The following is a 27,742-nucleotide window of genomic DNA, read 5'->3' as shown; positions in this document are numbered from 1 at the left end:
TTGCTAGATGTCACCTTTTTTTGAGCATTTTAAATGGTATCTCTAATGCCTGGTGAACATTATATAACAAGCAAACCAGCAGTTAAGTAGCATCTCCATCTTTTAAAATTAAGATTGGATTCTAGACCTCAAGTATTCAATTTCAAATTCTCAAAAAACAGAAAGCTTAGGAAATGCAAAATATACACAGTAGAAATATAATGATTCTAAAACGTATGCCCATAAACCTCGACCATTTTTTTCTTGCTAGGCTTAAAAGTTTTGTAATACACACATACATACACACATACCAAAAAGCTAGATTGGTAGGCAGTTTCCTCTAAATGGTCTCTCAGCCCAAGCCCAGTCATCTGCATCTGATTATTTTTGACATTAGAAGTTAAGACTATTCTGCCAAACATTCATCCTCCCTTGTTCCACATCACCATTTAATTTGGGAAGGGACAAAGGCTTTCACATAAAGCAGCAAAGGGTAGTAGTGTTACAAATATGGGTCACGGTACAGACTACATGGGTTCAAATCCTGATTCTGTTGCTTTCGGTAGACCTCAGGCAGTTTACTCAACTTCTCTGTGCCTCAGTTTCCTGACCCACAGAATGGAAATGTTACTAGTACTTCCTCCAGATGGTTCTCATGAGAATTAAATGAGGTATAATAAAAAATGAGCTTAGGAGGGTGTCTGGCACACAGATAGGGCTCAATAACTGTGAGCTATGATTATGTTCAGAGATCTCCACATATTTTTTAAAAAAGGCTTAATTGTCCCACTGCTTTAAAGTTTTGAATCTTCTGAGGTTGGGGGATGTCAGAAATCAAGTCTCAAAGTGTAGGAGGTGAGATCTGTGCAAACTCAGCCAAACCGTAACATGCTCCTGTCTAAATGATTGATGAGTGGTATTATGTCTCTCAGAGTTCATTTTAGCCTGCAACAAAGCTTAGTCCTAAGAGGTGCATTTAATGTAGAATTTCAATCTCTCTAAGGCAGGTGGGGAGAGCCTCATAAGAACCTAGGAAACCATGCCCCACTGGTGAGAGTTTACTCTGCCTGCTTGTACAAATCAGCTATTTGTCTTGTCAGAGTTAAGTTCTACTAAAAAATAGACACCCCTCTCTTTCCCAAAGGGTTCTCTGATTCTGACTTCATTCTCTGAAAGTTTAAGTCTGAGTATGAACATAAAACATCTGATGACCCCTCAAAAAAGAAAGTGGAAAAGAAAAAGTAAGCCCTCTCATGACTCAATTTCTTTTTTGGTATTATTTAAAGACACACAAAGCCTAGAGAAGCTCCTGAGAGACGCTGTCGTCTATGGCCAGCCTCGAACCCGCAGAGCTTGGAAAAAGATTCTCATCCTGGTGGAGGGTGTCTACAGGTATGTAAACAACTGGACACATTTTATGACTCGAAGACCTGCAGCCAAGCTGACCAGTAGGGAAAGGCTGATCTTTCCTAGAAAAATAGAGAAATGAATTAGATACAGTTATTACAAAGGGACCTGAGACATAACCACCAATGGGAGCTGTCAGTTTTGTGTCATCTTTCTGATGACTCTATATATATGGCAGAGCAGCTTGGAGGCTGGCAGGCTTGTGAAGGCTTCCTCAGAAATGTCCTCGAAAGGCATTGCTAACTTGAGTTGATTCTTTCCACTACCTTTGACTGCCCCAGAGTCTCAAAGACCTTTTGCAGCTGGGTTATTCAAGCTCAGAACACTCCTTGCCTTTATGACGAGTAGGTATTGTTGATGGGTGGTGCAGATGCCCCTACCTGGATAGCACACCCAACCTCCAGCTGCTTGGTGAACTTGGTCGATGATTCGCATCAGAATACAAAAGATCTGCCTGTTTTCCTCAAGGTAGGAGTAACCTGGAGTGCAGTTCTTGTTCCAAAGCCAGTGAGTAGGAATGGGATGATATCTAGTCCATAAACCAAGGAGATGTTATTTCAGAGTGCCCACTCCTAAATCAATTCTCAAACAATCCTAGTGTTAGACAAATTGAGGGAGATATCTCCTATAATGATAGAAAAGTGAAAAATATTAAAAGGAAGGAAGCGAAGCCTGTTAAGACGAGGACTGTGGCTACAAAGGGGACTTGAGAATAGACACAGGATTTCTTTCAGCTCGCTAATCTCATTAGTCCCTGAGTGTACATTTTTTCTGCTACATGAATGAATAACAAGCAGCAGCAAAGTGTGTGTGCCTCCATCCCTTCTTGGCGGGGGGGGGAAGTGAATTCTCCCAACTTTAAAATAATAATAATGAGCTTGGATTCATTTTATTTGTAACATTTTTAACTTCAGTACTTACTGGCCACATGGCTAGGGTTCCGGATGTTCCCAGTTGTACTGTGGGAAGTCCAAAGTTTGCATTGCGTTTCCAGTAGCTCACTTTCTGCATCACCTATCGGTACCTCCTACAGCCAGCCCAGAGAGTTTGTACTGTTGAAGTCTTTGGTAGCACTCTAGACCGGTAGTTCTCCACAGTGAGCTTGTCCTCGCCCCAGAGAAGGCACATTTGACAATTTTCATTTGCTATAACTGCATAGTGTGTGACTGCCATACGGCAGCCAGAGGCCATGCTAAGCATCCTACAATGCACGGAACAGCCCCCACAACAGTTATCTAGCCCAAAATGCCAATGCTGCCAAGGCTGAGAAAACCTGTTCTGGTATCACTGACAACTCATTAGCCCTAAACTTATTGTTTTAAGAAATAATCTCATAATGACTCTGGGCTGTTGTAACCTCAAGCGTGGATCTTTTTCCCTGTGTGATTTTGTGCCCACTGCCAGCCTGGGAGGGGAGCAAATAGCCCTTATCTAAACACCTGTCATTCAGGCCTAGATTCGCGGGAGGACAGATCAGCTGAGAGAGAGCCGACTGGGCATCTCCTTTAACCAGAATAAACAAAACTCAACTGCAAATAAACAGAACTTGGCTCCATTAAAGGAAAGTTAGGTCTTAAGCACTTTGATGATGGCTGAAACTAAGTAGACCACCGGCATTTTACTGGCAAATATTCCCATCAGCTACACAGAGAAACCACTCTGGCAGCAGGACTTGTTAGTGGCCATGCCAGGCCTGTAACCCACCACTTCAGAAGGACAAGGGAGCCAGGTGTGGACTTCAGCTCCAAGCCAGAATGGCACCAAATGGCAATTTTCGTTGCACTAGAATGGTGACTGCTCAGTTACCTACTGCCATGTAACAAACCACCCAAAGCATAATGATTTATTACTTCCCATGCACTGTGGGTTGTGTGGACCAACTGAGCAGTTCTTCTGCTCCACATGGTGCTGGTTGGAGGCCACTCCTGGGACTTCATTCAGCTGACAGTTTGTCTGGGGCTGGAACATCCACAATGACCTCACTTGCACATCTGGCCCTCAGTACCAGATTTCGCCTGGAGTGCCATGCTGTCTTCCACACGGCTTTCTCTATAGACAGTCTCTTCTCATTGCGTAGCCTTACAACATGATGCTGGCTTCCAACAGAGCAAAGGTGGAGGCTGCCAGTGCTGAGACATTATTACTTCTGCCTTGACCTATTGGCCCAAGCACATCATGAGGCCAGCCCAGATTCCAAAGAAGGTGAAATAGACCCTACCCCATGATCGAGGATCCACTTGTATATACAAGGATGGGAAGCTTTGCAGGCAGCCATCTTTGGAAGCCATCCACCATAGTGGCTCAATCGACCTAGTGATGACACAGAGTGAAGTCCCCACTTTCTATGAATTTTCCTTCACAAGGAGGTTCCTTTCATTTCACCCACACAGGAATCTTGATTTTAAATGAGACCAAGATTTAGAAGGCCTCATTCACAGATAGGAAACAGGGCATCTCTTTGACAAGCCTCAGTAACTCCTGGGGGCCTCAATTTCCTCATTTGTAAAATAAACATAGCCTAGAGAAGAGTTCTAGAACTTTAATCTTCAAAGGAAAAGCCCTTTGAAGTTTAAATGAAGTCCCACCTATTATATAGGTGTTCTAATTTGCAACTACCACCAGATATTTCCTACAAGGCTGGGTGCAATGGCTCATGCCTGAAATCCTATCACTTTGGGAGACCAAGGCGGGTGTATCACTTGAGGTCAGGAGTTTGAGACCAGCCTGGCCAACATGGTGAAACTCCACTTATACAAAAATTACAAAAGTTGGCCAGGTGTGTTGGTGCACTCCCATAATCCCAGTTACTCAGGAGGCTAAGGCACAAGAATCACATGAACCTGGGAGGCGGAGGTTGCAGTGAGCTGAGATCATGCCACTGCACTCTGGCCTGGGAGACAGAGAGAGACTCTGTCTCAAAAAAAAAAAAAAAATTATTTCCCATGGAGTTTTCCAAAGGTCCAAGGTTAAGAAATGTGAAGTCAATAGTTCACAAATGCACTTCTACTTTTTAGAGGTATATTAGGAATGCATATCTTGTTGATACCCACACAAAGCCGCCTTTGAATTTTAACTCTCAGATTTTTTCTCTTGCTTGTTGTCTGCCACCATGGGTAAAGTATCCCTACATACGTGACCACGGAGCCCACATATGTCCATTTTTTCATATCCCCCAAAGAGAGCAACCAGCCAAATCAGAAAGTTTCAGGCAGATATTAAGACAGAAAAGGCTAGATACCCAGTCTGAGAAGTCAGAAAATGCCACAAAACTAATAATAATAATGTCATCATTCATGGGTATTATTATTCATATGTAGAATATAGAGGAGCCAGGATTTTGAGGCAGGCCTAGGACTTAGGTTCAAATCCTGGCATCACCACCTACATCCGTGTGGCCTCCATAGGGTACTTTTGTAATAATCAGTATTCAATGAGGTCATATAAGCCAGTGCTTGGCAGAGGCCCAAGCCGATAGAATGCTCACAACCAAGAGCGGCTGTCTTCATCATCACACTGATTTTCAGCCTAAGAAGTCGCAACTCAGAAAATGTAAGTCATCTATGTTGCAAGCCTGTTTGCTCTTCTTCCATCCAGAGAGTGGACATTAGAGAAAGAAACTCACATTGACCATGTGTCTACTCCTTGCTAAACATTTCCCACGTGCAACCTTGAGTAAGCCTCCAAGTATTCCTGAAGTTACTGTGACTATGAAGAAATTGAGGCTCGGATAACTTAGATAACTTGCCCCAGGACAGCTGGAATTAAAACCAGGTGGCCCTGATGGGACAAAGACTCCATGTATGAAGAGTCAGCCTATGTGTCCATATCCAATGAAGTAAACATGGAAAATGTAAGATCCTCCATTTGACCTTTACCATTAACCTATCTAGGGCTCTCTTTCTTCAACTGTAAAACAGGGACATTGAAACTTGAAATTCAGAGTTTCATGAACCCTTAATAGTATTATTTCAGTGTTCTGATCTGTATGTTTTCATTAAGTATCATTTTTAAATCACATTTTTCTAATTTAATGTCTCTGAGAAGTCTTAGATCCCTTTTCAACTCACAATGGTTGAGAATCTCAAAATTATTCAAAAATATCCTTGAGTTGTGGTGTCCCAAGTAACCTGGGACAAACACTAGCGTAGCTGGAGCTCAAACTTTAAAAATAAAATGAATGAAGGAATGATAGTCATCTCTTCCAAAACAAGCATATATATAAACATAAGCACATATGCTGTAGTCTCAGGAGACCATTTACTCTAAGAATGTAAGCTATTCTCCTATCCTCAAAATAATGTAAATTGAAGGACTGAGAACTTCAGTGGTAAATTCTTACTGTATCTCTATGGTTTAAGCAAATAAAGAAAAAGAATAAGAAAATGGTAGTTACTTTATTGTTAATTGATCTTAACTCCCTTTTTCTCTCTTTCCACCTTGCTTTCTTGTTTTGGGTTATACTTTAGGCCCACCAAGGAGATTTTTCCACCATGTGAGTTAGCTAGCCAGTGGTTAAATTCTCAATCCTGCCAATGGCTAATATGGTTTATACGTGGAGGGAAAGGTGGTGAGAGGGAGATTTCAAAAAGAAGGCTCGTCACTTAGCTAATACATTATGTAATAGAAAAGATATAAAGGAATTATTCACTGGCTTGCTGGTTTAAAAATAATTCAAGTTGCTGCACAGGGCTTCAAATTAACTCGTGGAATTATCTGTAGCTACAGTTGTATTTTTGTTGTTTTTCTTCTATTGAAGTCGAAAGAAAAACACAACCTTCCATTCAGAAAGAAAGAATAAAATGCTGTTCTTGTTTTCTATGTCATTTTTGGCACCGTTTTTTGATAGCAATTCATGTGAATAACATAGATAGCCTTCTTATGGCTGCATGAGACTCAATATCCCACTGTGGGAAAAGGCTGAATTCAAATTTGATCACATTGTGAAAATGAAAACTTAGTGTGAGTGAATATAACTGTATAAAATTTGAGTTCTCCCTAGGACTCTATGTGTGTCCTGCATTAACTCCAGAAGTCAGCAGCATTGTACAGTCATTAATCTTAGAGGAAGAAATATAAACCAGGTGGGCAGGCTCCTAACATCAGCTAGACCAGCCCCATGGAAAGACGGTTAACTAGCTGCCTGCAGTGTCTGCAAACACTGTGGAACATTAACTTTGGCTCCTGTCACATTCAGTTCCAGAACAAAGAATGGCTGTTTGTGGCAAGTCGGGTTTTTGGTATATTTGTGTTACCAACTTATAACATTTTAAAGAGAATAAAATTCTAGAATTCTGAGGACCTGAGGCCATTTATTATGTATGACATCCACCATGACACCTACATGCCTGACTACTATAAGATTCAACATAGAACATTGTCAAGGGCTCCCAATTTCCCAAGTTAGGACTCAATGCAATCATTTCCTCCTACGCTTCTCCTCCTAAGGACCATAACAGTTCACTGAATGCCCATCATGGATCATGTAGTTTACAAGCATGATTTCAAGTGATTGTTATAAAGACCCTGTGAAGAGGGGCCCATCGTCCTGTTTGTATTACATATGAGGAAACAGGCAAAGAACATCATACAAATTTCCCAAGTTCACAGTTAGTACGTAAGCAGTCAGATGGCCAGACTGTCTTCCCCTCAATGGAAACAATTTTAACAAGCAATTAATTTAAGAACATGTTGTAATGAACTCACAAACTTACATAAGAAAAGACAACTCTATTTGGCCTTTATTTCATTAAAATCTGAATGCAGCCACTCAAAACTACCTTGTGAAACACAAAAATGCTGCACCCAATGATCACGATGCTCTCTCCAAACCAACACGGGTTGGTCTGGGTAACTGTGCACACAACCAGCTGGACTGTTTTGACTGAATCAACCTAACACCTAAGTTTATTTTTTAATACATTAAATTTAATCTAATAGATAATTAGGGAGGAAAGGAGAAGTTCAACTCTGTTTGATTCAATTAATGAGCTCTTGAACCAACAAAGGGTTGCTTGAATTGTCTGACAAGTTCCTTTGTGTGGTGAGTGTGTCTGTGTGTTTTCATACAAGTCGCCTGTCAGTACAGTCAAAACTGTGTGCAAATAGACACAGCTTGCAAAGTGTTCTAAGGACTGATGAGTCAGATTTTTTAAATCCATTGAGTCCTAGAGGTGCCATGTAAATAAAAATTGTAATTTTACTTATTCATAAACTTCATTTTTTTCCCTTTGTGCCAGAGGATATAACAAAGCGTCCCAGGAGGGTATTTGTTAATTAAGAGCATTTCTCCCTCTGCCCTAGCATGGAAGCTTCTATCGTGTGTCTGCCCCAGATCACAGGACTTGAAGTGCTTTTGCAACTTACAATATCATGAAAAATAAAATTGAGGTTAAAACAAAAGAATGCATCTAGAGCAGTGGCCCTCTATGTGTGGTCCCCAACCATTGGTGGCAGCATCTGCTGGGAGCTTGGCAGAAATGCACATTCTCAGCCCACCCCATACCCACTGAATCAGAAACTCTGGGGCAGGAGTCTAGCAATCTGTGTTTTAACAAATGCTTCAGAGGATTCTGATGGTCACTCAACTTTTTGTTCCTTTGCCCTAAAGGAACAGAAAGAGGAGACACCTCAGCCTTTGACTTGCAGTGGGTATTGAACAAGAGGTCTTAAAGACTTCCTATTGTACTTGAATTAATACTACGATGTCTTAAATAAAACTCTGTGTCTTTTTAATTCCCTTTTTTAATCTATGGCAATTCAAGCACTGAGTTTAGGTCAAACCGACCTGGCCAAACAGGCAATAACAGGCAGATAAAGGGAATGACCATAGAGTAATTTCATCTATCCTAGCAGAATATCTAGAATCCAAAATGGTCAGTCTAGCTACTCTAGCCGGCTTTACAAATTATTTGGATCAATAATGCAGTGAGCGGATTGTTTGCTTGGGAATTAGCTGAAACTGAAAGCACTTAAATCCATTGAATTGAAATATTTTATCCAAGTAACACAGAAATGCCCAAGTGGCCTTACAAGATTGAGAGGGTTGTCTCAGCCAAATAAAACCTGCCTTCAGAACAAAGGAATGGCTTGTCTGTGTTGCCCCTGACATGCACCAGGGCAGACTGTCTAGGATGTATTGATGGGGAAACTGACAGAGCTTCCCAGGAGGGTATTTGTTAGTTATGAGCATTTCTCCTTCTACCCTAGCATGGAAGGTTCCATCGTGCATCTACCCCAGATCATAGCTTTAAAGAAGAAATACAAGGCTTACCTCTACATAGATGAAGCTCACAGTATTGGGGCCGTGGGGCCAACCGGCCGGGGTGTCACGGAGTTCTTTGGACTAGACCCTCACGAAGTTGATGTGCTCATGGGCACATTCACCAAAAGCTTTGGAGCTTCAGGAGGTTACATAGCTGGAAGGAAGGTAAGAGAGGGACTCTTCATGTCTGTTTAAAACCTGAGCACCCTGGGGATGCAGTGTGTAGGGCTTCTCTGCATTTCATGAAAGCTTCAGTTCAGTTCACCACACCTCAGCTGATCACTGCAGCTTGGCTACAGTGGGTTCATAGCCAGATAAGGCCCAGAATGCTGAGGAGCTCCCTTGAATAGTGAAGAGGAGCATGTGGTAAATGATCGCATTATAATAAAATGACAACACTGACCATGTACACAAGGGGCAAAGGACCAGGGAGAGGAATAATTAACTCTGTTAAGTAGTATCTAGGACATGGTTTAGAATGAATGTCCGTCTTGTAGACAAACAATGGTGGGGGGAGCATATTTAACACAGAGAGGGAATAATGAATACCAAGTCACAGAACTGATAAGGATATATTACAAAAACTGTAAGCAGTTTGGGTTTTGTGGCACTGAAAAACACAAGGAAGGTAATAGCCACAGTAGGCAAATGTTAGTTAATAGGGAGGCTGATCCTATGCTACAAGTTGTGGGTTTTAAGAGTTTTAATTAAAACGGTAGCAGGAATGTACTTTTAAGAAATTTTCTCTGCAAAACAATTCTTTCCATCATATTGCATAAACCATAGGTCGAATCCTGCCATTCTCCAGTTTCTTATCTATATGCCTTAAAAATTCTCATCTAGGCCGGGTGTGGTGGCTCAAGCCTGTAATCCCAGCACTTTGGGAGGCCGAGGCGGGTGGATCACGAGGTCAAGAGATCGAGACCATCCTGGTCAACATGGTGAAACCCCGTCTCTACTAAAACTACAAAAAATTAGCTGAGCATGGTGGCGCGTGCCTGTAATCCCAGCTACTCAGGAGGCTGAGGCAGGAGAATTGCCTGAACCCAGGAGGCGGAGGTTGCGGTGAGCCGAGATCGCGCCATTGCACTCCAGCCTGGGTAACATGAGTGAAACTCCGTCTCAAAAAAAAAAAAAAAAAAAAAAAATTCTCATCTACTGGGAGTAGACTATTCAGTGAGTGTTCACACTGTCATTCTAGTGCCAATATCATCAAGAGGTTTGTGAAAAGAAAACAAATATCTGAGACAGATTTACAAGGAAGGAAAGGAAGGAGACAAAGAAAATCCAATAAATCCAGTATTCAAACCTGGGTTTGAAGGATAAAGGAGCCAGTTGTCTGACCTATAAGAGGACAGCCTTGTCCAAATTCTGACAGCTATCTCAGACAAACCTACGCCTGTCCCAAAGAGCCAGTGTGACAGTGATGTTGGCTCAGTCTAGGATGACACACCAGGCCAAACCTAGTGCATGCAAGTGATATCAACAAAAATCCCTGCTTCCCTACCTATTGTGACGAACAGGAACAAGAGTTCAGACTTCTGAAACCCATTAGACAAACCAACAAGTACAGCCACAAACGGTCCTCTCATTGAAAGCTCATGATTTAAAACAATGGATTTAATTCTGGCCACTGGCTCTGCCATGAAATGCACAGATGCTTAAAATGTTCAGAGTTTTAAGTGGTCTTTACCCTTTAATAAGTACTGCTTTCTTTCAGGCTCAAAGCATTGTTTTTCATTCCCTCTCCCCCGACCTGTGGGAATTAGCTGGGTAATGCTAAAACCATTAGAAATGCCCAGGATCTTTCAAAATTCAGCTAAATCTGGTGAAAAGTTAAATGTTCCCTTCCTAGACTGTCGGAGCAGTAGGATCAGAGAGTCTCAAATTTAGGAGGTCCCTGATCCTGGCTACATTGCTCCGTGAGCTTGTGGTTTTGTGATTAGCAGCAGTAAAAACTACAAAATTTTTAACCAAGCATAACTCTGTTTCCTGAACCAAAGGCACCTGAATAAACTGAAGCAAGCCAATCCTTGAAATGTTGTCAAATTTGGTGGATGTCGCATTTTTCCCCCCAGAGTGCCTTCATTTGATACCCACTTAAACAAAGGCTCGTGACTAGCAGAAGTTAACACCAGTTCATGATTCTCTCTCGTGCTCTCCATTCTGACGACAGCTAGAGTATGTCGAAGGTAGGGTTGCTCCTGTCTACACAAGTTCTATTCATTTGGGGTAGATACTGAGCAACTGTGAAAATTACCATTATTTGCATTACTCAGGATGCAAAAACAGTATGTACATCTGTTCATTTTCTTGCCTTTTAAAACGCTCATTTTATGCATATTTGGATCCAGAGGGCCGCATTGTTCATTCCCCCTCCTCTCCCTCCTTTTTCTTCCCCATCTTTTCTCTTCCCTTCATGTTACACTGCAGTGTCTAAACTTACCACTAGATGGCAGCAAGAATTAGAGCGTGTCTGGCAGAGACCCATTAGCCTACACTGAGACCTATTGCCCTAAAACAGCAAGATGCAAAACGTTGAACAACAGAGCAGTTTCCAAGACCTGGGCGGTGGGCAGGAGACAGGAGGGCACTTGAGAAAGTGCATGTATTATCGCTGAAGATTTAGAATCAGTCACATACACACCTATGTGAAATGGTTTTGGTGGGACTGTGATAAACCCAGATAAACTGGCTTCCTTTTGGCCTAATGAATCCATCTATGATTTAATGGAACTTATATATCTGTTCCTTTGTACCTTTAATTATTTTAATTATGTTAATTTTTCATTATGTATAATTTCAAGTTAAATTATATATTTTATTCCTATGAACTTTAGATAATTTTGTGAGGAATTTTTACTTTGAGTCTGTTTAAATTATGCTTTTTAACTGAAACAACATGGGATTGGGCAAATACTAAAGATTTTTGAAAATACTTCTACTTGTATGTTGAAGTAATTAGAGTACAGTTTTCAAACTCTGACAAATACTTTAAGATAGAGATAGATACATTGATAGATAGTTGATAGATTAATAATCTTCCAGATACTTTGCTGTACATATCTCAATTTAGTATATATTGCAAAATAGCTAAGATTCTAAGCCTATGTATACAAAAGTAACAAAATTAACCATAAAAAAGCTGAAGTATACATACTGAGACTTGCTGTTTTTCTGAAGCTGTATATAATTTCAATTTTGCTGTGCTCATGGAGTTCTCAGTAAACCCTGAGAACTCAAAATCAGGCTCAAAAATCTAGAAAAAAAGATAAAAACATCTGGCTCTTAACTCTCTTTTTAAATGATGTTAATATTGGTATAGAGGGACTATTCCCAATAACAGTATCTAGGAGGCTCTGGAAACCTTAAATGTGTCAAGGTCAGAGCTGTATATATTAGCAACCAGATGAGTCATGTAGTCAAATATATTTAGAAAAAAAAGAGAAAAAAAGTGGTTTAGCACGATGATGCTACCAGAGAAAACAGAGGTTTTGTTTTGACCTCAGAGGCTTTTCCTCACAAAGTGTCCTACAAATTCACCTCTGCTAATTGGAGGTTTCTATCAGGCTGTGATCCCCTCTTTCTACCTCACTGAAACTGCTAACAGTCTGCCCAGAGCCAGCTGAATTTTGCTATTTTGCCCACCTGGAGTTTGGAGCCACTATAGATGCACAGTGAACAGCATAACCTGGAGGAGTCTGTCCTTTTAAGACCTTCCTGATAAAATTTCAGATAATTACTTCTCTCCAGCTGTCAGAGCTCCATGCCCTGAATGGCTTCTTTGAAGGAAAGCCTAAGCTGATGGGACTAGGTTTCTTATTTCTATTCTTTCAAATCTGTATTGATCCTGTTGCTGGGAAGATGTGGTCAATGTCACCAACCCCAACTTTTCCCCAGCCAAGGATCTTGAGTCCACTTGCGTGCCTAGCGCTGAACACTGGCTCCCACAGCCTCCACAGGCTGACCAGAGACTTGCAAATAAATGAAGCAATGGTGGCTTTTGTAACTGACAGGTTTCGGGGCTGGAATTCTGAAGAAGGGAAGTGGGACAGGGCAGACACATTTCGAGTGAGTGTTAGCCACAGTGGCCTGCATGCCAGTCAAAGGCAGGTTGATTTGAAAAGCTGGCTCTGCCCTGCACACTAGGCCCCGGCTGTAATTTAACATCCCTTTGAAGTAAGCAGGGGTCAGGGAATGAGCACTAAAATGTTTATTCAACGAGTCTCCTGTCTGATTTCCTCCCAAAAAGCCACCCTTGTCCTTGAACAGGACAAGGCCTATGGGTAGAAAAAACAAATGAGGGTTTTGAACTTCCAAATGGACTTGGAAACATCAGTATGAGGAGACCTCTAACCCATCCTGAAGAAGACATGACCCAGACTCACCTTGCAAAAGACTAAAGCCACCTCTTAACTCATGGCTCATAGCACCCAATAGGGGACCAAGAGGAGGAATTAGTAGCTAGGAATCAAGGCTCTTTCTGATGCTCTCCAGAAGTTACCCAAAGAGCTCCACATTTTGAACCACACAAGCAAATAAACTTCCATCCGCAAACTCAGACCCTGAGATAAAGTGAACTCAGTCCAAAAAAAAAGTAAAATTGTGGACAAGATAGTCTTAGCATTGAAAGAGACTGATGCTACACTGATGAGGTATTTATTCAAACTAAGAAGGCTCATGACCTTGACTTTAAAAAATGTCTCAATCTGTGAATCAGGTTGGGGACATTGGGAAGAGCACTTTTTGAGATCAAAGGAAGCTTTGTTTTGTTTCCTTGTCTGATCTTTGTCAGTGATGACCCCCAATCTAAGAGACGATTGCTACACTTGTCCCTTAAGAATGCAGTTGAGTAATACTCTATTATGCTTTGAGGCCCCTGGCCATCTTTCTTCTGTCTCTAAAATCCCTCTGCTTTCCATTAGACTGTCAGTATTTAGCAGGCCACTACTAGGTATCCACCACTATGGATTTTAAAAGAAGTGTAGGCCAGGCGTGGTGGCTCACGCCTGTAATCCCAGCACTTTGGGAGGCTCAGTAGGGCAGATCGCCTGAGGTTGGGAGTTTGAGACCAGCCTGACCAACATGGAAAAACCCCATCTCTACTAAAAATACAAAATTAGTCAGGCATGGTGTAGGGTGCCTGTAGTCCCAGCTACTTGAGAGGGTGAGGCAGGAGAATTGCTTGAATCCGGGAGGCAGAGGTTGTGGTGAGCTGAGATCATACCATTTCACTCTAGCCTGGGCAATGAGAGTGAAACTTCATCTCAAAACAAAACAAAAAAAAAGTGCATAGCTCCCTCCCTGCTCTCAAGGAGATTTCAGTCCCATTTAGAGAAGCAAGAGAGATAGACTTGAAACATTTTGAGACCAATGTGACTCAATCTGCGGTTTAGTACCATATAGATGAGTAGGTCAGGTGTTCTCATCCCCTCCAAATAGAGGAACAATCTCTGGGTAAGGAGAGTGGCGATGGGGTCCATGCTCTCCTGGACCCCCTCACACCACACCATGCTTGCTCTTCTGTAGAGAAGTCTGGTCCAAAGGTGGGGTACCAGAGCCAGCTTCTTTGGGTCCAAATCCTTGTTCTATCACCTTTTGGGAATAATTATATAAACTTCTCTGTGATTATTCAGTTGTTCTGTCTATAAAATGGGGATTAAAACAGTACCTTCCTGAAAGAGTTATCATAAAGTTTAAAGGTATTAACACATAAAAACTTCTTAAAATGGAACCTCAGGCCACCAGGGAATATCAGCTGTGGCGTTAGCTTCTAGCCTTATTATCTCTTCAGGGTCATTCAACATGTCATTAAGTCTGGGTACTCCCTTATTTAAAATGTCTCTCTTTTCCCTTCTTTTCACTGCTACTGCCATCCCTCCCCATAAGGATGGAGGAAGAGCTGGGCTGAAAATCCTTGGTTTGATGTATAGGTCTGCCAGTATGTAGATACACAACCTTAGAATGTAACCCTGTGCAAAATGAGGGAGTTGAAACAAAGACACTCCAAAAAGCTTTTATATTTTAGACCCCTCCTCTCACCCCATGCTCCCAGTTCTAAGAATCTTTCAATCAGCCATTCATTAGCAATAATCACCAGCTGCATCAGGTATCCACTGTGCACCAGATGTTTTTCTAAGCATCTCATGTATGTATTTACCCACTTCATCCTCATAAACTCTGAGGTAGGTATTACTATGATCTCATTTTTCAGAGAAGCCAACTAAGGCACAGAGAGATTTAGTAACTGGCCCATAGTCACACAGCGGTAAGTGGCAAAGCCAGGACTTGAATCCAAACTATTGGGCACCAGAGGCTGCACTGTAACTCCTGGGTTATACTCCCTCCAAGGGGACAGTTCCTCGTCCCCTTGTCTCAGAAGCACTGGCTTCTCCCACTCCTCCCAATTGACACTTCCATTCTGTGCCCATCAGATGCCATCCTTATTCTAATCTTAGGACAGGCCCATGCCTTTTTGCTCCTCTGCATAGATCCAAATCTCCCCATCCCTCATGGCCAGATCGCACCCTTGAAACACCTTGTTCCTGACACACGTCCACTTGAGCTTCCATCATCCAATTCCCAGACCCACCCACCCTCTCCTGGTTGGCTTCCCCAGCACCCTGTAGGGAGATAATCACTCTCAATAGAGAAAAACAATCCTTGATGCTGCACCCCAGGAGCATGAAACATGGAACTGGGAAGGACAGCCCTGGCTGCGGCTACTCTCGGAAATGACTGCGGCTGTCTCTTTGAGGCACCTCAGATGCTCCAAAGTGAACCTCCCAGATACCCTGTGGCTGATGCGTTCAGCCAGGACAGCATCATGCACATGAGGTTCACCAAATAAAACAATCCTCAGATGCTCCAAAGTGAACCTCCCAGATACCCTGTGGCTGATGCATTCAGTCAGGACAGCATCATGCACATGAGGTTCACCAAATAAAACAATCGGCAGAAACTTAATTTTATGTATATAAATGGATAACAGATGCCAGAGACTAGCCTTATGGTCCCTTTCTATCCTCCCTCCTCTCTTGGACTCCCACACATGACTAGGACAGAGGAAGTTATTGGCATATACTTGCTGGAAGGAAAAACGGAAGGGAGGGGGAGAAGAAAAGAGGAAGGAAGGAGGGAGGGAGGGAGAGAAGGAGGGAAGGAGGTAATACTTTGAAATACAGAGAAAAAAGGGATTTAAATTAAAAAAATTTAAAATGAAAAGAGAGAGGCAACCAGAGTAGAAGGGAAGGGAAGGAAGCTAGAAAGAAAGGAAGAAACAAAAACACAAAAGGAATAGTTTTAAGTGAAGGAGAAGATAGAAAAAAGAAGTCATAGAAAAAGGACGGGTAGAAGAAAGGATTCAGAATGAAAGACATATTGAAGAAGGCAGGAATGACAGAGCAGATCCCCTGGTTCCTCTCTTGGACCAGGTAGAGTCATCACATCATTAATTTAACCTTCACCAACCACTGCAAGGCAGGCCACACACTGTACTGAGGAAGATAAACTGAATATTGAAAATGCTTGTAAGCAACCATGCCCACACATACCCAAGAGAGGTGGAAAAGTGAGGGGCAGGGAACAGGCCCAGGCTCGCAGGTGGGAATGAATGTGACTCATAAAGGACGGTAGGGAGGACATGAACCTACCCCAAAGCAGAGGATCTCCATTCCCAAGAGCTCTTTCCAAATCACCTTCATAAGGAAGAAAGACATAGGCAAAGACACCTGCCGAAGTGGGATTCTAAGCTGTACCATTATTCTAAAGAGAAGGCACCTGATCCTTTAAAGACCCCACTGCTAATGCAGAGGGCTGTCATCAACTCGTCAGCTTTTCTGCAGGACACCCTGAGAGTCCCAAGGCAAGGAGACGCTGTAGGTGGGCTGATGGAGGGTCTCTGCAATCCAACTGAGCACATGCAGACGCCAGCTCTGAGGCCTTCACCACTGCAGCATTAGGTTACTGGACCTTCTTAGGGCTTGCAGCAAGCTTACTTAGGACCCTACATTTGGCCCCAGGACTCAGGGAGGCAGGTGAAAAATGGCTCCTACCACTGAAGACCAGTATTCTGTAGCTGCTCAGCATTCCAAAGAATGTTACGCAAAATACACAAAATTCCAATAGTTCTCTGCTGCTCAAGGCATAACCAGAGTTTATCTGGTCCTAACCTATATTCTGGTTTGATTTCCCATAAGCCTCTCCTCAAACCGTCCTTTGCTGTCCTCCAAGTATGCTCCATCCATTAGCTTCTGCTGTGTAACAAACCATCCCCAAACTTGGTGTCTAAAAACACCACCATTTATTCAGCTTACAATTCTGTCCATCAACAGTCTGAGCTGGGCTCAGCTGAGGAGTTCTTCTGGTCTCATCTGGGCTTGCTCGTGTATGATAGTCCATTGCTGAGTCAGCAGGGCACTGGTGGCCTGGGGTGGCTTGAGCTGGAATGGTCCTTCTCTATTCCACATGGCTATCATCCTCCAGCAAGCTAGCTCAGGCTCATTCATATGGCAGCTAGAGAGTTCTGAGAGGACAAAAGCATTCAAGGCATTTTAAGGCATAGACTCAGAACCACCACACCATCACCTCTGCCATATACTACCAGACAAAGAAAGTCACAAGGTCAGCCCAGATTAATCCACCTCTGAGCTGCAAAGTTGGATTGCAAAGATGCATGGGTACAGACAGTGAAAGAATTACAGCTGTTCTTTGTCAACACTCTACTATACATGCCTTCTGCTTTCTTGCTTCTGTTCCTTTGTTCAACTTCTCTCTTCTGCCACCCTCTCTCCATGTTTTCTTTTCCTCCTTAAGTATCTTCATTCTTCAAGGCTTAATCATATCTCCTCATTGGAAACTTCTCTACCTACTTCAGCTAGAAGGACTCTCTCTCTTTCCTCTGCATCTTGCAGCCCTGTTGCATGTCCTGGTTTGCATGCACTGTGACTTACTCGACCATGCTTGTTCATGGGCACAATCATATGTAATATTCTAAAGGGCAAGGACCACATCCTGTATGCTTTGGGCACTGAATACAAAGTCAGTGCACACACATAGTAGGTAATCAACGAATGCGTTAGGAATCCTTTCGTCCTGCACACATCTGGTTTTGCCTTAAAGTTCAACTCCAAACTTGCAGCATCCTGCTTTTTCTGTAGATTTCAGGTTTTTGAGGGAGGGACTATGAAGAAATAAAAAAAAATACAAACTCTGGTGAAACCCATTCAAAGTTGGACCCCATTCATTTTTTGAGCTGAGATCAAATGTCTTTTGCTATGAGTATGGGGATGGGACTAGATGTAATTCCCATCACCAGTGTTGAGATTTATTTGCCTCCTTTTTGGATTTCCCCTCTTCATTTAAGGACCTTGTGGATTATTTACGGATTCACTCTCATAGTGCTGTTTACGCTACATCCATGAGCCCACCGATAGCAGAGCAAATCATCAGATCACTAAAACTTATCATGGGATTGGATGGGACCACACAAGGTAAGAGGATCTGCAGAGAGCACAGCTCCTGGACCTCTCTGTCTCCCTTCTGCTTCATCAATCTCCCCGCTTGTCAAATACACGACTTTATCTTATGGAACCCTATGTGTAAATAAAGCCATGTGATAAATTACCATGTGCCATTACCACACCACACAAAAACTCTTTGTTAAAGCAAAGAAAACGTTCTAATCTACCTCACTGATAATTTTGTGTAATCAATTATGTTAAAGTGAAGCAAATATTGTGTGTGTGTGTGCGCGCCTGCCTGTGCTTGCTTGGGGGTGTCACTTGTGTTTCCCTAAGACCGAAGTAGTCAATTTAATATCCAAGTTTTCAATCCTTTTATTTTTTATAGCCAGAGGTTGGGCAGTAGAAGGCCACCACTGGCCATTTGAGGATATACAGACAAAACACAATAACTTTCCAGCCATTTCTTTGCCAGTGGGTCACCACAGCTAAACTGTGCTACTTTGCTCAACCCAAATTAATCCTCTTTTTGAAAAACTGTTTCACAAAAGCCTCTTGGAACTCTCGCTCTGTCTTGCAGAGATGGTTTATAGAGATTCTACCACATGTCACACGCCAGAGGGGATACGGTGCTGAATAAGGCAGTTCTTGCTGCCAGGGAAGCTGGGCAGCACATTTATGGAAGTAGCAATTTATCCTGGCCACCGGACTGTACAATCCATGTGCCTCACCTCACCTCCCAGCTGGCCTGAAGTCCTACACTGTTTAATGCAACCCTCCAAACCTGCTATTTCAATAGAAGTATGGAGAACTCCATCAGCTTTCAATATTATTAAAGCAGCAGAATATTTTCTTCACATACAAATTCTACCAGAAGCCTGCTATGTAAAACAGATTAGAACAAGGCTGATCTAGTTAAAGTAGTATATGCACTTACCCACATATTGAGGCCTGGGGCCCTTCTACTGAGCCCTAGTGCTCCCCAAGACTCTTGTTTGAAAGACAGGACTTTTTCTTTTCACTAAAGCTGGGTAAAGGCCTGCAGGAGGATATATTTTCTTCCATTTGAAATGCAGTGATTGGCTGATCTCTAGGATCCCCTCCAGGCTTATCTTTTTGGTGTTATGTCTCTGCATCTTATTGATTGGTCTTTGTGAAAAGAAAGTGGCAGTCCAGTCTACGAAGGCCCTATAGTACGAGACTGAAGGTAGCTGCCTGGATCTGACTCCAGTGATACTATTCATTCATGTGTGGCCTTGACAAGTGACTTATCTGTTCAACCCCAAGCAAGTTACTCAACTTCCCTGTACTTCAGTTTATCCAGTTATAAAGTGAGAAAAATAATGTTTATGAGTCAAGGTTTTTGTGAGAAGTAGGTAAATTAACCTGTATAAAATATTTAACATTGTGTCTGGAGACAGTTGTTAGTATGCATTATATAATTGCTTGCTACTGTTATTTGCTGTTATTCCTGAGGTGATCAAGAAGTATTTGAACCATTTCTCAGAGATACTGTAGGAAGCATCCTTATGACAGAAGTAAAGTAGGGCTAGATGTCCTCTAAGATCCTGGATTAGTCAGGATAAGGGAGGTTTTGCCACCATAACAAATAAACCCTGTAGATCTCAGTGGCTTAGCAAAACCAAGGTATTTCTTGCTTGCATCACATCTAATACCAATCAGTCACCTCTCTACACAGTGCTCATCCATGAAGGCAGTGACTCAGGCTGCTTTCACCTTAAGGCTTGATAATCTTAACATGTGGCCTCCATGGTTACCAAGGTAAAAAGAACAGGAGGGTCAGCCTAGAGATGACACTTATCACCTTGCTTACAATCTATTGGCCATAACAAGTTATATGGCCATACCCCCGAAAAGAGGTGGGGGTAAACTAAGGGATACAGATATTGGACAAACAGGTACCTTTTTTGGGGATGGGGGGAGGGTTCTTTTTTTCTTTTTTGTTTTCTGGGTTTTTTTTATTTGAGACAAAGTCTTGCTCTGTCACCTAGGCTGGAGTGCAGTGACACGATCTCAGCTCACTGCAACCTCCACCTCCCTGCTCGAGCAATTCTCCTGCCTCAGCCTCCCAAGTGGTTGGGACCACAGGTGTGCACCATCACACCCAGCTAATTTTTTTTTTTTTTGAGACAAAGTTTTGCTCTTGTCACTCAGGCTGGAGTACAATAGCCTGATCTCAGCTCACTGCAACCTCCGCCTCCTGGGTTCAAGCAATTCTCCTGCCTCAGCCTCCCAAGTAGCTGGGATTACAGGCACCTGCCAGCACACCCAGCTATTTTTTTGTATTTTTAGTAGAGACGGGGTTTCATCATGTTGGCCAGGTTGGTCTCGAACTCCTGACCTCAGGTGATCCACCCACCTCAGCCTGCCAAAGTGCGGGATTACAGGTGTGAGCCACTGTACCTGTCCTAAACAGGTATCTTTTAACCTTTTAAAATTGAAACCATATAGAGTGGCATCTTTTCCTATACAAGCTTTCCACTGTATGAAAAAACTGGTCTGGAACCATTGGCTTTCCACAAATCCATATTAATTCCTTCTTAAACTTCAAGTGTTTCTTAATGGAAATTCAATTATTTGAGATTTAAGCAAAATTGCAAGTTAAGTGAATTGTCTCAGAAAGACTAGAATTATTCTTTGGTCTCATTTTAAAGATAAGTGACTACGAAAAAGTTATACTAGAAATTAGCCTATGTCTCAACAAATATTTTCACTCATTTCTGAGGTCCTTTGCTGTATGTCATCCAAATCGGCTGCTTTATCTGTATGCAACTTTACAATCATTTCTTTCCCTCCTCCGGATTGGTTTACCACTTCATCACAGACAGAACTTGCTCTGCTGCTCTGATCACAATGGAAGATGTGCAGAAAGATTACATTTAAATACATGATTATTTACCCCTCAGTAATCATCTGCCATCAATTTTTGTTCCCCTGAGGTAGGAGACATTTCCCTTGATTCTCTCTCCTAACCTTATACCTAAAGAATTCTTTGGTTACTTTTTTTAACCTCACAGTTAAAGTTTCTCACTTTACTCCTCTTGTCATCTTAAGAGAGAAAAAAAAAAAAAAACAGAGACTGCTATGTGTATGGTCTGGTTTTTTTAGAGGCAAGATAAGAGAATGAGGGAGAAATAGAGGACACTTTATTTTTAAAGAAACAAACAAAGGGAAGTAGAAGAAAAAGAAAATTGACAGAATTATCAGCCACATTTCAGGTGGTTCTGCCTGACACATCTTTTGAAGCATTCAAAGGCACACTGTGAATGATCACACTGGCCTCATTTGCAACAATGCCTGCTTTAAATCAAATGAGCAGGACAGGTTAGGAATATTGCATTAGCTTACCCCTTTCTGCAGAGATAGACTCACTCTCAGGGTAAAGTTGCCCAGAGCTCAAAGGGTGCACTGTGTCATGCAAGAGCTGCCTTTCAGGATCTGAGAAAGAAGAGCCGGGCTCTGAGCCTTCATCTTCAGCCCACTCCAAGCCACTGTGACTGGGGCCTTTCACGGCTTTGTTTCGGGTTCAGTTTGGGGAGCGGTTGGCCAGATCTGTTCCTTGATGAATGTCTTCACTTTAATCTGCAATGCAAAGCCATATGCTTCAAAGAAAGGCAAGCTACAGGAATAAGGTCAGTGTTCCTTTGATGCCAAGGTTGAGAGATGAAATAGCAGTCCCAGTGACAATGTTTATGCACAAACAGCCACCTTCACTCTGCAGCCAGGCTGCTTGTAGAGGTAATGCACACAGGCTCAGGGGCTACAGGCCGCGTGTGCGTTACATATGCACCAAGACCCTTTTAATCTCCTGATCTGTCACTCTGAGCAGTGCAGTGGGCCTAAGAGTGGAGATTTGATTTCTTCATCCTAATGGATGCTGGGTGGTCTTTCAGCCAAGCCAATGTTGCAAGCCCCTTAAGGGCAAGAAATGTGTCTTCAATTATTTTGGTGTTCCTCTGAGTGTCAAACTCAGTACTCAGCTTAATAAATATGTCATGACTCAACTTCCACCTTGCCAGCCTGCTCCATTTCAGGTCAATGTTTATGCTAAATAAGATTATGGGGATGTTTATCTCCTAGGACTGGGAGCAGGGAATTTGTTCCACATCAGTTGTGGCAGCGGAAGGGATCACTCAGTGATTGAGGTGACTTTTAGAAAGGTCTAGAAAGATGGCAGCTCAGTCATTTTCTAGACATCACACACATAGCCTCAGGAAGGTGAGCCCCAAACCACACCAACTCCCCTAATGAAAGCATTGTCAAAAATCATCTTATTACTCATATTTAAATCTTTGATGAACATTTTTGAAGTGATCATTCAACATTGTTTTGCACTCCCAATCTTGATCTTACCTTCCTACACCTTCTTTCCCCAGCTCCGGGTAAACTTCCATTTCTCAGAGAAGATAGAGGTTGTATGATGTGGCTAATTCACAGAGTGTGCTCTGTAGCCGTGCCTGGCCCGACATTTGCTCCATGAGTGGCACGTCATCTTTCCTCTCTTGGCCTCAGTTCCTTCATTGTAAATTAAGGTTGTTAGAAGAATTAAGTGATGTGATACAGACAAGAAACTTAGTATGATGCTTGATACACACTAAACACTAAAGACATCGTAGTTTGAACTCACTGCTTTCTCCCCTTACGTCCGCAAATTTTCCAATAGCTTTACCCACCCTGGAGTTCCCTCTTTCTCTCAGAACTGACACCTTCCTACTCTGTCAGCAACTCATGCACACTGTGTTTGACATATATCCAGAATCAGGCTGCTTCTCACACAGCCACTACTCTCTCATCACCTCTCACCTGGATTCCTGGAGTAGCTTCCTGAATATTCTACCCACTTCTGCCCTTGCTTTTTATGGTTTGTTCTCCACACAGAAGCCAAAATTACCTTTTTTAAAACAGAGAAGAAAAACTAACTCATACCCATGTCACTTCCCCGCTCAGAACTTTCCATCATCTTTTCAGCTTTCTCAGCATGGATTCCACACTGTGGTCTTCACGGCTTCTCAGCATATGGTCCTCCATATGTCCCACCACCTCTCCCCTTGCTCAGCCCACTGCAGGCAGCTGGCATCCTTGCTTTTCCTAAAACACAGACAGCAGCTCCTGCAGAAGGGTCTTTGCACTTGCTGGTCCCTCTAGAACTTCTCTTCTGACCTCTGTCTGCATGGCCCACTCCTTCCCTGCCATCCCCTTTCTGCTGAAAATCTGCCTTATTAGGGAAGTGGCTGTATCCTAAGTAGCAAATCTTCCTGTTGTTCTGATTCTCCTTACCTTGCTTTAATCTTTTTTATTTGTTTATTTTTATTTTTTGAGGTAGAGTCTCTCTCTGTCACCCAGGCTGGAGTGCAGTGGTACCATCTCAGCTCACTGCAACCTCCACCTCCTAGGCTCAAGTGATTCTCATGCCTCAGCCTCCTGAGTAACTGGGACTACAGGTGCGCCACAACACCCAGCTAATTTTTGTATGTTTCGTAGAAATGGAGTTTCACCATGCTGGTCAGGCTGGTCTCGAACTCCCCGACCTCAAGTAGTCTGCCTGCCTCAGGCTCACAAAGTGCTGGGATTACAGGCATGAGCCAGCCCACCCTGGCATTTTAACCTTTATAGCATTTATGAATACCTGACAAATTGTGTATGTATCTACTTATTGTCTGTTTTCCCTCACTAGAAAGTAAACTCCAGGAGAACAAGCACTTTGTCTATTTTATTTATTACACTGAGAATAGTGCCTGCCAAGTATAGGCATTCCAAAAATATTTATCAAAATAATTCTTCTCTCGATCCCTCTTATCTCAGCAAATAGACTGTTCTGATCTCTTTTACATCTCTGTACTTGATTCTTTCCCTATCCACCTTCTAAAGACACGAGGCTCTTTGCACAAACTTGCACTTCTTGGTTTGTCTCATCCTAAAAAGACTTCCCTTGCCCTTCTTTTTCCAACAGCCACCAAGCCTCATCACATCCATTGCAGCAAATCTCAAAAGTGTGAGCCATTCTGCTGGCTTCCCATCTGCCCTTTCCACGCAGTTTCCAGCCCCTGCAGCCTGTCCCCTGCCTCTTCTCTGCCTGCTTGCTCCATGGATCCTGCTCCCTCTAAAGCCACTCCTGTAGACCCACTCTCCTGCTTCTCTGCCAGATTAAACTTGACCTCTCTGCATCATTCACTCTCTTTGAAAATGGTCTTCAAAAACTGTCTTAGTTGTAGAGATGCTCTCCTCTTCTGGTTTTTCTCTTATTTTTCTGTTTGTTCTTCCTCTCTCTTCTGCCAGACCTCTTTCTCTATTGGTATTTGCCCGAATCCCACACTCTGTTCTCTTTACAGTTCCCTCTGCACAAGTACCGTCACCTGTTTCCTTTCCAAAACAGCTTGCAGACCCTCTACGCCCAGACATTTCTGCAGGAAATGCTTGCTGAATTCTAACAAGCCCCAGATGCTGCTGCTAGTCCAGGGACCAGCCTTTGAGAATCACTGCTGCATAGGGACCCTGTAGTCACTTTTTCCCTCCCATCAGACACTAATGGCTTTGGATTTCTTGTGGATAGAAACCATTAAATCTCCATATCAGGCCGGGCGCGGTGGCTCATACCTATAATCCTAGCACTTTGGGAGGCTGCAGTGGGTGGATCACTTGAGGTCAGGAGTTCGAGACCAGCCTGGCCAAAAGGGCAAAACCCCGTCTCTACTAAAAATACAAAAATTAGCTGGGCATGGTGGCACACACCTGTAATCCCAGCTACTCTGTGGGCTGAGGCAAGAAAATTGCTTGAACTCTGGAGACAGAGGCTGCAGTGAGCTGAGATAAGGAGTGGCAACAGGGCTGAGAAGCAAAAAAAGAAGCCCTGAGCCAGCAAATGAGATATGGGGTTTATTGAGGGGAACTTACATGCAGATATGGTAGGCTGGACAGTAGAACTACCACCACTTATAAAAAGCATGTTGTTCATATAGCATTTTCACTTAACATCCTTTCCCTAACAATCTCCACCTGGCAACCTTTAGTCAACCCAAAACAAAGGGCCTCAATCCCCTGTATAGCAAGCATCCACTGGACAAGCTGGGGGCTCAGATGTTCGTCACAGTTAAGGAATGTATCTCCAGTTGGCTATGCTCAGAACTGTGAACACACATTCAGGTGTGTCTGCCATGCAGGGCCATTCTCAGGAAATGCTTAAGCTCTCATGGTCAGGTGCATACACCATGCACAGGTGCCTCTACCATAGAACAATCCACACAGTTCCTGACACATCATAGGCCTTCAATACATACTTTCAAATTGAATTAGAAGGAAATGTGTTAAGTCCCAGTTATGCCATGATGCAGATGCTAACAAAATATCTGCTCAGGGTCATCTTTTCATCAAAAGACTTGAATTGTATCCTGAATACTTAATCTCAGCCATGTGAGTAACTGAACTTGCTCATCAAGGACAACCTCTTCCTTATAATTCTTGTCTGCAGGCCTGTCTAGTTTTACTCATTATGTCTATCTGCTTATTATAGTCACTGATGTGGGGAAAGTTCCTCACATGACCCCAGCCATCATTTAATGTTTCATGATGATAGGAGTGCCTGACAGGAGGGAGAGAGTGACTACAAGGTCATCATACAGCAGTGGTACTCAAAGGGTGGTCCGTGGACCAGCAGCAGCAATGTCACCTGGGGCTTATCAGAACTGCGACAAAACATTTCTGAATCAACTGTCTTAACCATTCCTCCAGGAGATTGTGGTGCAGGCTCAAATTTGCTAACCGTGTTTCTACGTAACAGAAAAGAAACAGATCTGTGCCGAGGGAGAAGGAAAGCAAACAGAGGATGGAATTCTAGCAAATGCAAACAACAGTAAAGGACTTAGCAAAAAGGGAGAAAGAGCAGGCAGAAGAATAAGAAAAACCCCAGATGAGAAAAGCATGAAACGTGTTTGGATCCACTTCTTTAAACCTCCGTTTAAACCAAAACATCAACGCTGCCCACTCAATTACTACTAGCACCTCGGCTGTCCTCCAGTCCCCATGACCACTTCGGCATCAGGAATGGGAAAGGGCGTTCTGCTCATGGCATGCATGTGCCTCCCTACGCCTGTGCTTTCACGTAACTTTTTGAAGTATGTAAAGTCATTAAGAGTTCATGGTCACAACGTTCATTTATTGTTCGATTTGATTACTATCAAATTACATCTGACAAAGATACTGCCATTTCTCTAATAACTGCTATCCCTTGGGATAAATAGGGTATCATTTATAATAATTTCTTAAATTGTTTGTCTCTTCATTGTATCTTCAATAGGTAGGATCAAATTGATGAAAAAAAAATCCACAATGGACAACACTGCTGGGTGTTGATTAATCATAGGATGACTCATGACAAAATATTCCATATTCCTATCTCAGAATGGCTTCTCCTATAATTATGTGGGATCTGCTTAACTTGTGCTATAATTATCACCCTCCTTTTTGGCTGTTCCTCTTCCTCCCAGGGTCGTTACAATTTTGATGACATGCTGTTGAAATGAAATTGGCAGGTTTTTTGAAAAAAGAGATGATCTGCTTAACCTGATGCAGCTACTGAATATTAGATATTAAGGTTTTTGTTATATTTTCCATTTCATGTCGCGATGAAACAGCAACTATGTATCTTATCAAGCACTTGCTTTGCCTATTAGCTAATGTTTTTAGATCTACAGACCCACTTATCTGAAGATCTCTTTAAATACTTTAGAATTTTTGTGTAACATTAAGTCTCTTGAATACGACACTAAACCAGAGGCAGGAATAGTTGGAACAATTCTAGCATATGAATAGGCCAGTACTTAAATTTGGAATACTCCATTTAGTTCATTCCTAATTTCACCAAAATGGCTATAAGAAAAATCACAATGTCTGTGATTTAATCAGTTTCTCTCTCAGCTATTACCTCAGTGTCAGGCTGGTGAGATCATCACCAACTTTCTGAATCACAAAACCACGTCTTGTATTACATGCATAAAAATACTTGGTTCATTTACAATCAAGTGGCCGGTAATGTCTGTAGAAAGGAAAACAGTAAAGGAAATTTGCTTATAAGAGAAAAGGCATACAAAATTTCAATTACTAATGTGTAATATCTGATTTCAGTAGAATACACCTGCATCATTGTTAATAACACCTAAACTTAAATGCTAAATTTAGGAAAAATGAAATTCTCTATTTTTCTTCGAAGTCACACATGTCCCTCTCTGCCCTTAAACTGAAGGAGTTTCTGGGTGGTAAAACAGGGGAGGGGACAATGTGTCTGGAAGAAAAGTTAGGAGAAAACTAAAAATAAAATTAAGATGAAGTAATGGATTGTGTTCTTCCTGGAAAACAATAACTAGGTAAGATCCTCAGAAATAGAGGAATTTGGCCAGGTGTGGTGGCTCACACCTGTAATCCCAGCATTTTGGGAGGCCAAGGCAGGTGGATCACCTGAGCTCAGAAATTAGAGACCAGCCTGGGCAACCTGGCAAAATCCTGTCTCTACCAAAAAATACAAAAAATTAGATGGAGGTGGTGGTACACACCTGTGGTCCCAGCTACTCAGGAGGCAGAGGTGGGAGGATCACTTGAGCCTGGGAGGCAGAAGTTGCAGTGA

The 27,742-nt window shown here is 42.5% G+C and overlaps 1 protein-coding gene across 2 annotated transcripts in view; it reads left to right on the top strand.

The window, feature by feature from the left end:
- SPTLC3 (serine palmitoyltransferase long chain base subunit 3) overlaps positions 1 to 27,742 on the top strand; it is a 153,164-nt gene that overhangs the window by 98,522 nt on the left and 26,900 nt on the right. For both annotated transcript variants that reach the window (XM_017517454.2, XM_017517453.2), the window contains 3 exons: positions 1,266 to 1,371; positions 8,593 to 8,812; positions 18,012 to 18,138. In XM_017517454.2, the coding sequence (XP_017372943.1) occupies positions 1,266 to 1,371; positions 8,593 to 8,812; positions 18,012 to 18,138 (453 nt within the window). The remainder of the gene's footprint in view (positions 1 to 1,265; positions 1,372 to 8,592; positions 8,813 to 18,011; positions 18,139 to 27,742) is intronic.

Source organism: Cebus imitator, unplaced genomic scaffold, assembly GCF_001604975.1.
Source record: "Cebus imitator isolate Cc_AM_T3 unplaced genomic scaffold, Cebus_imitator-1.0 Scaffold632, whole genome shotgun sequence".
NCBI lineage: Eukaryota > Metazoa > Chordata > Mammalia > Primates > Cebidae > Cebus > Cebus imitator.
The sequence above is the reverse complement of the archived record's forward strand: the minus strand, read 5'-3'. Positions and strand labels throughout refer to the sequence as shown.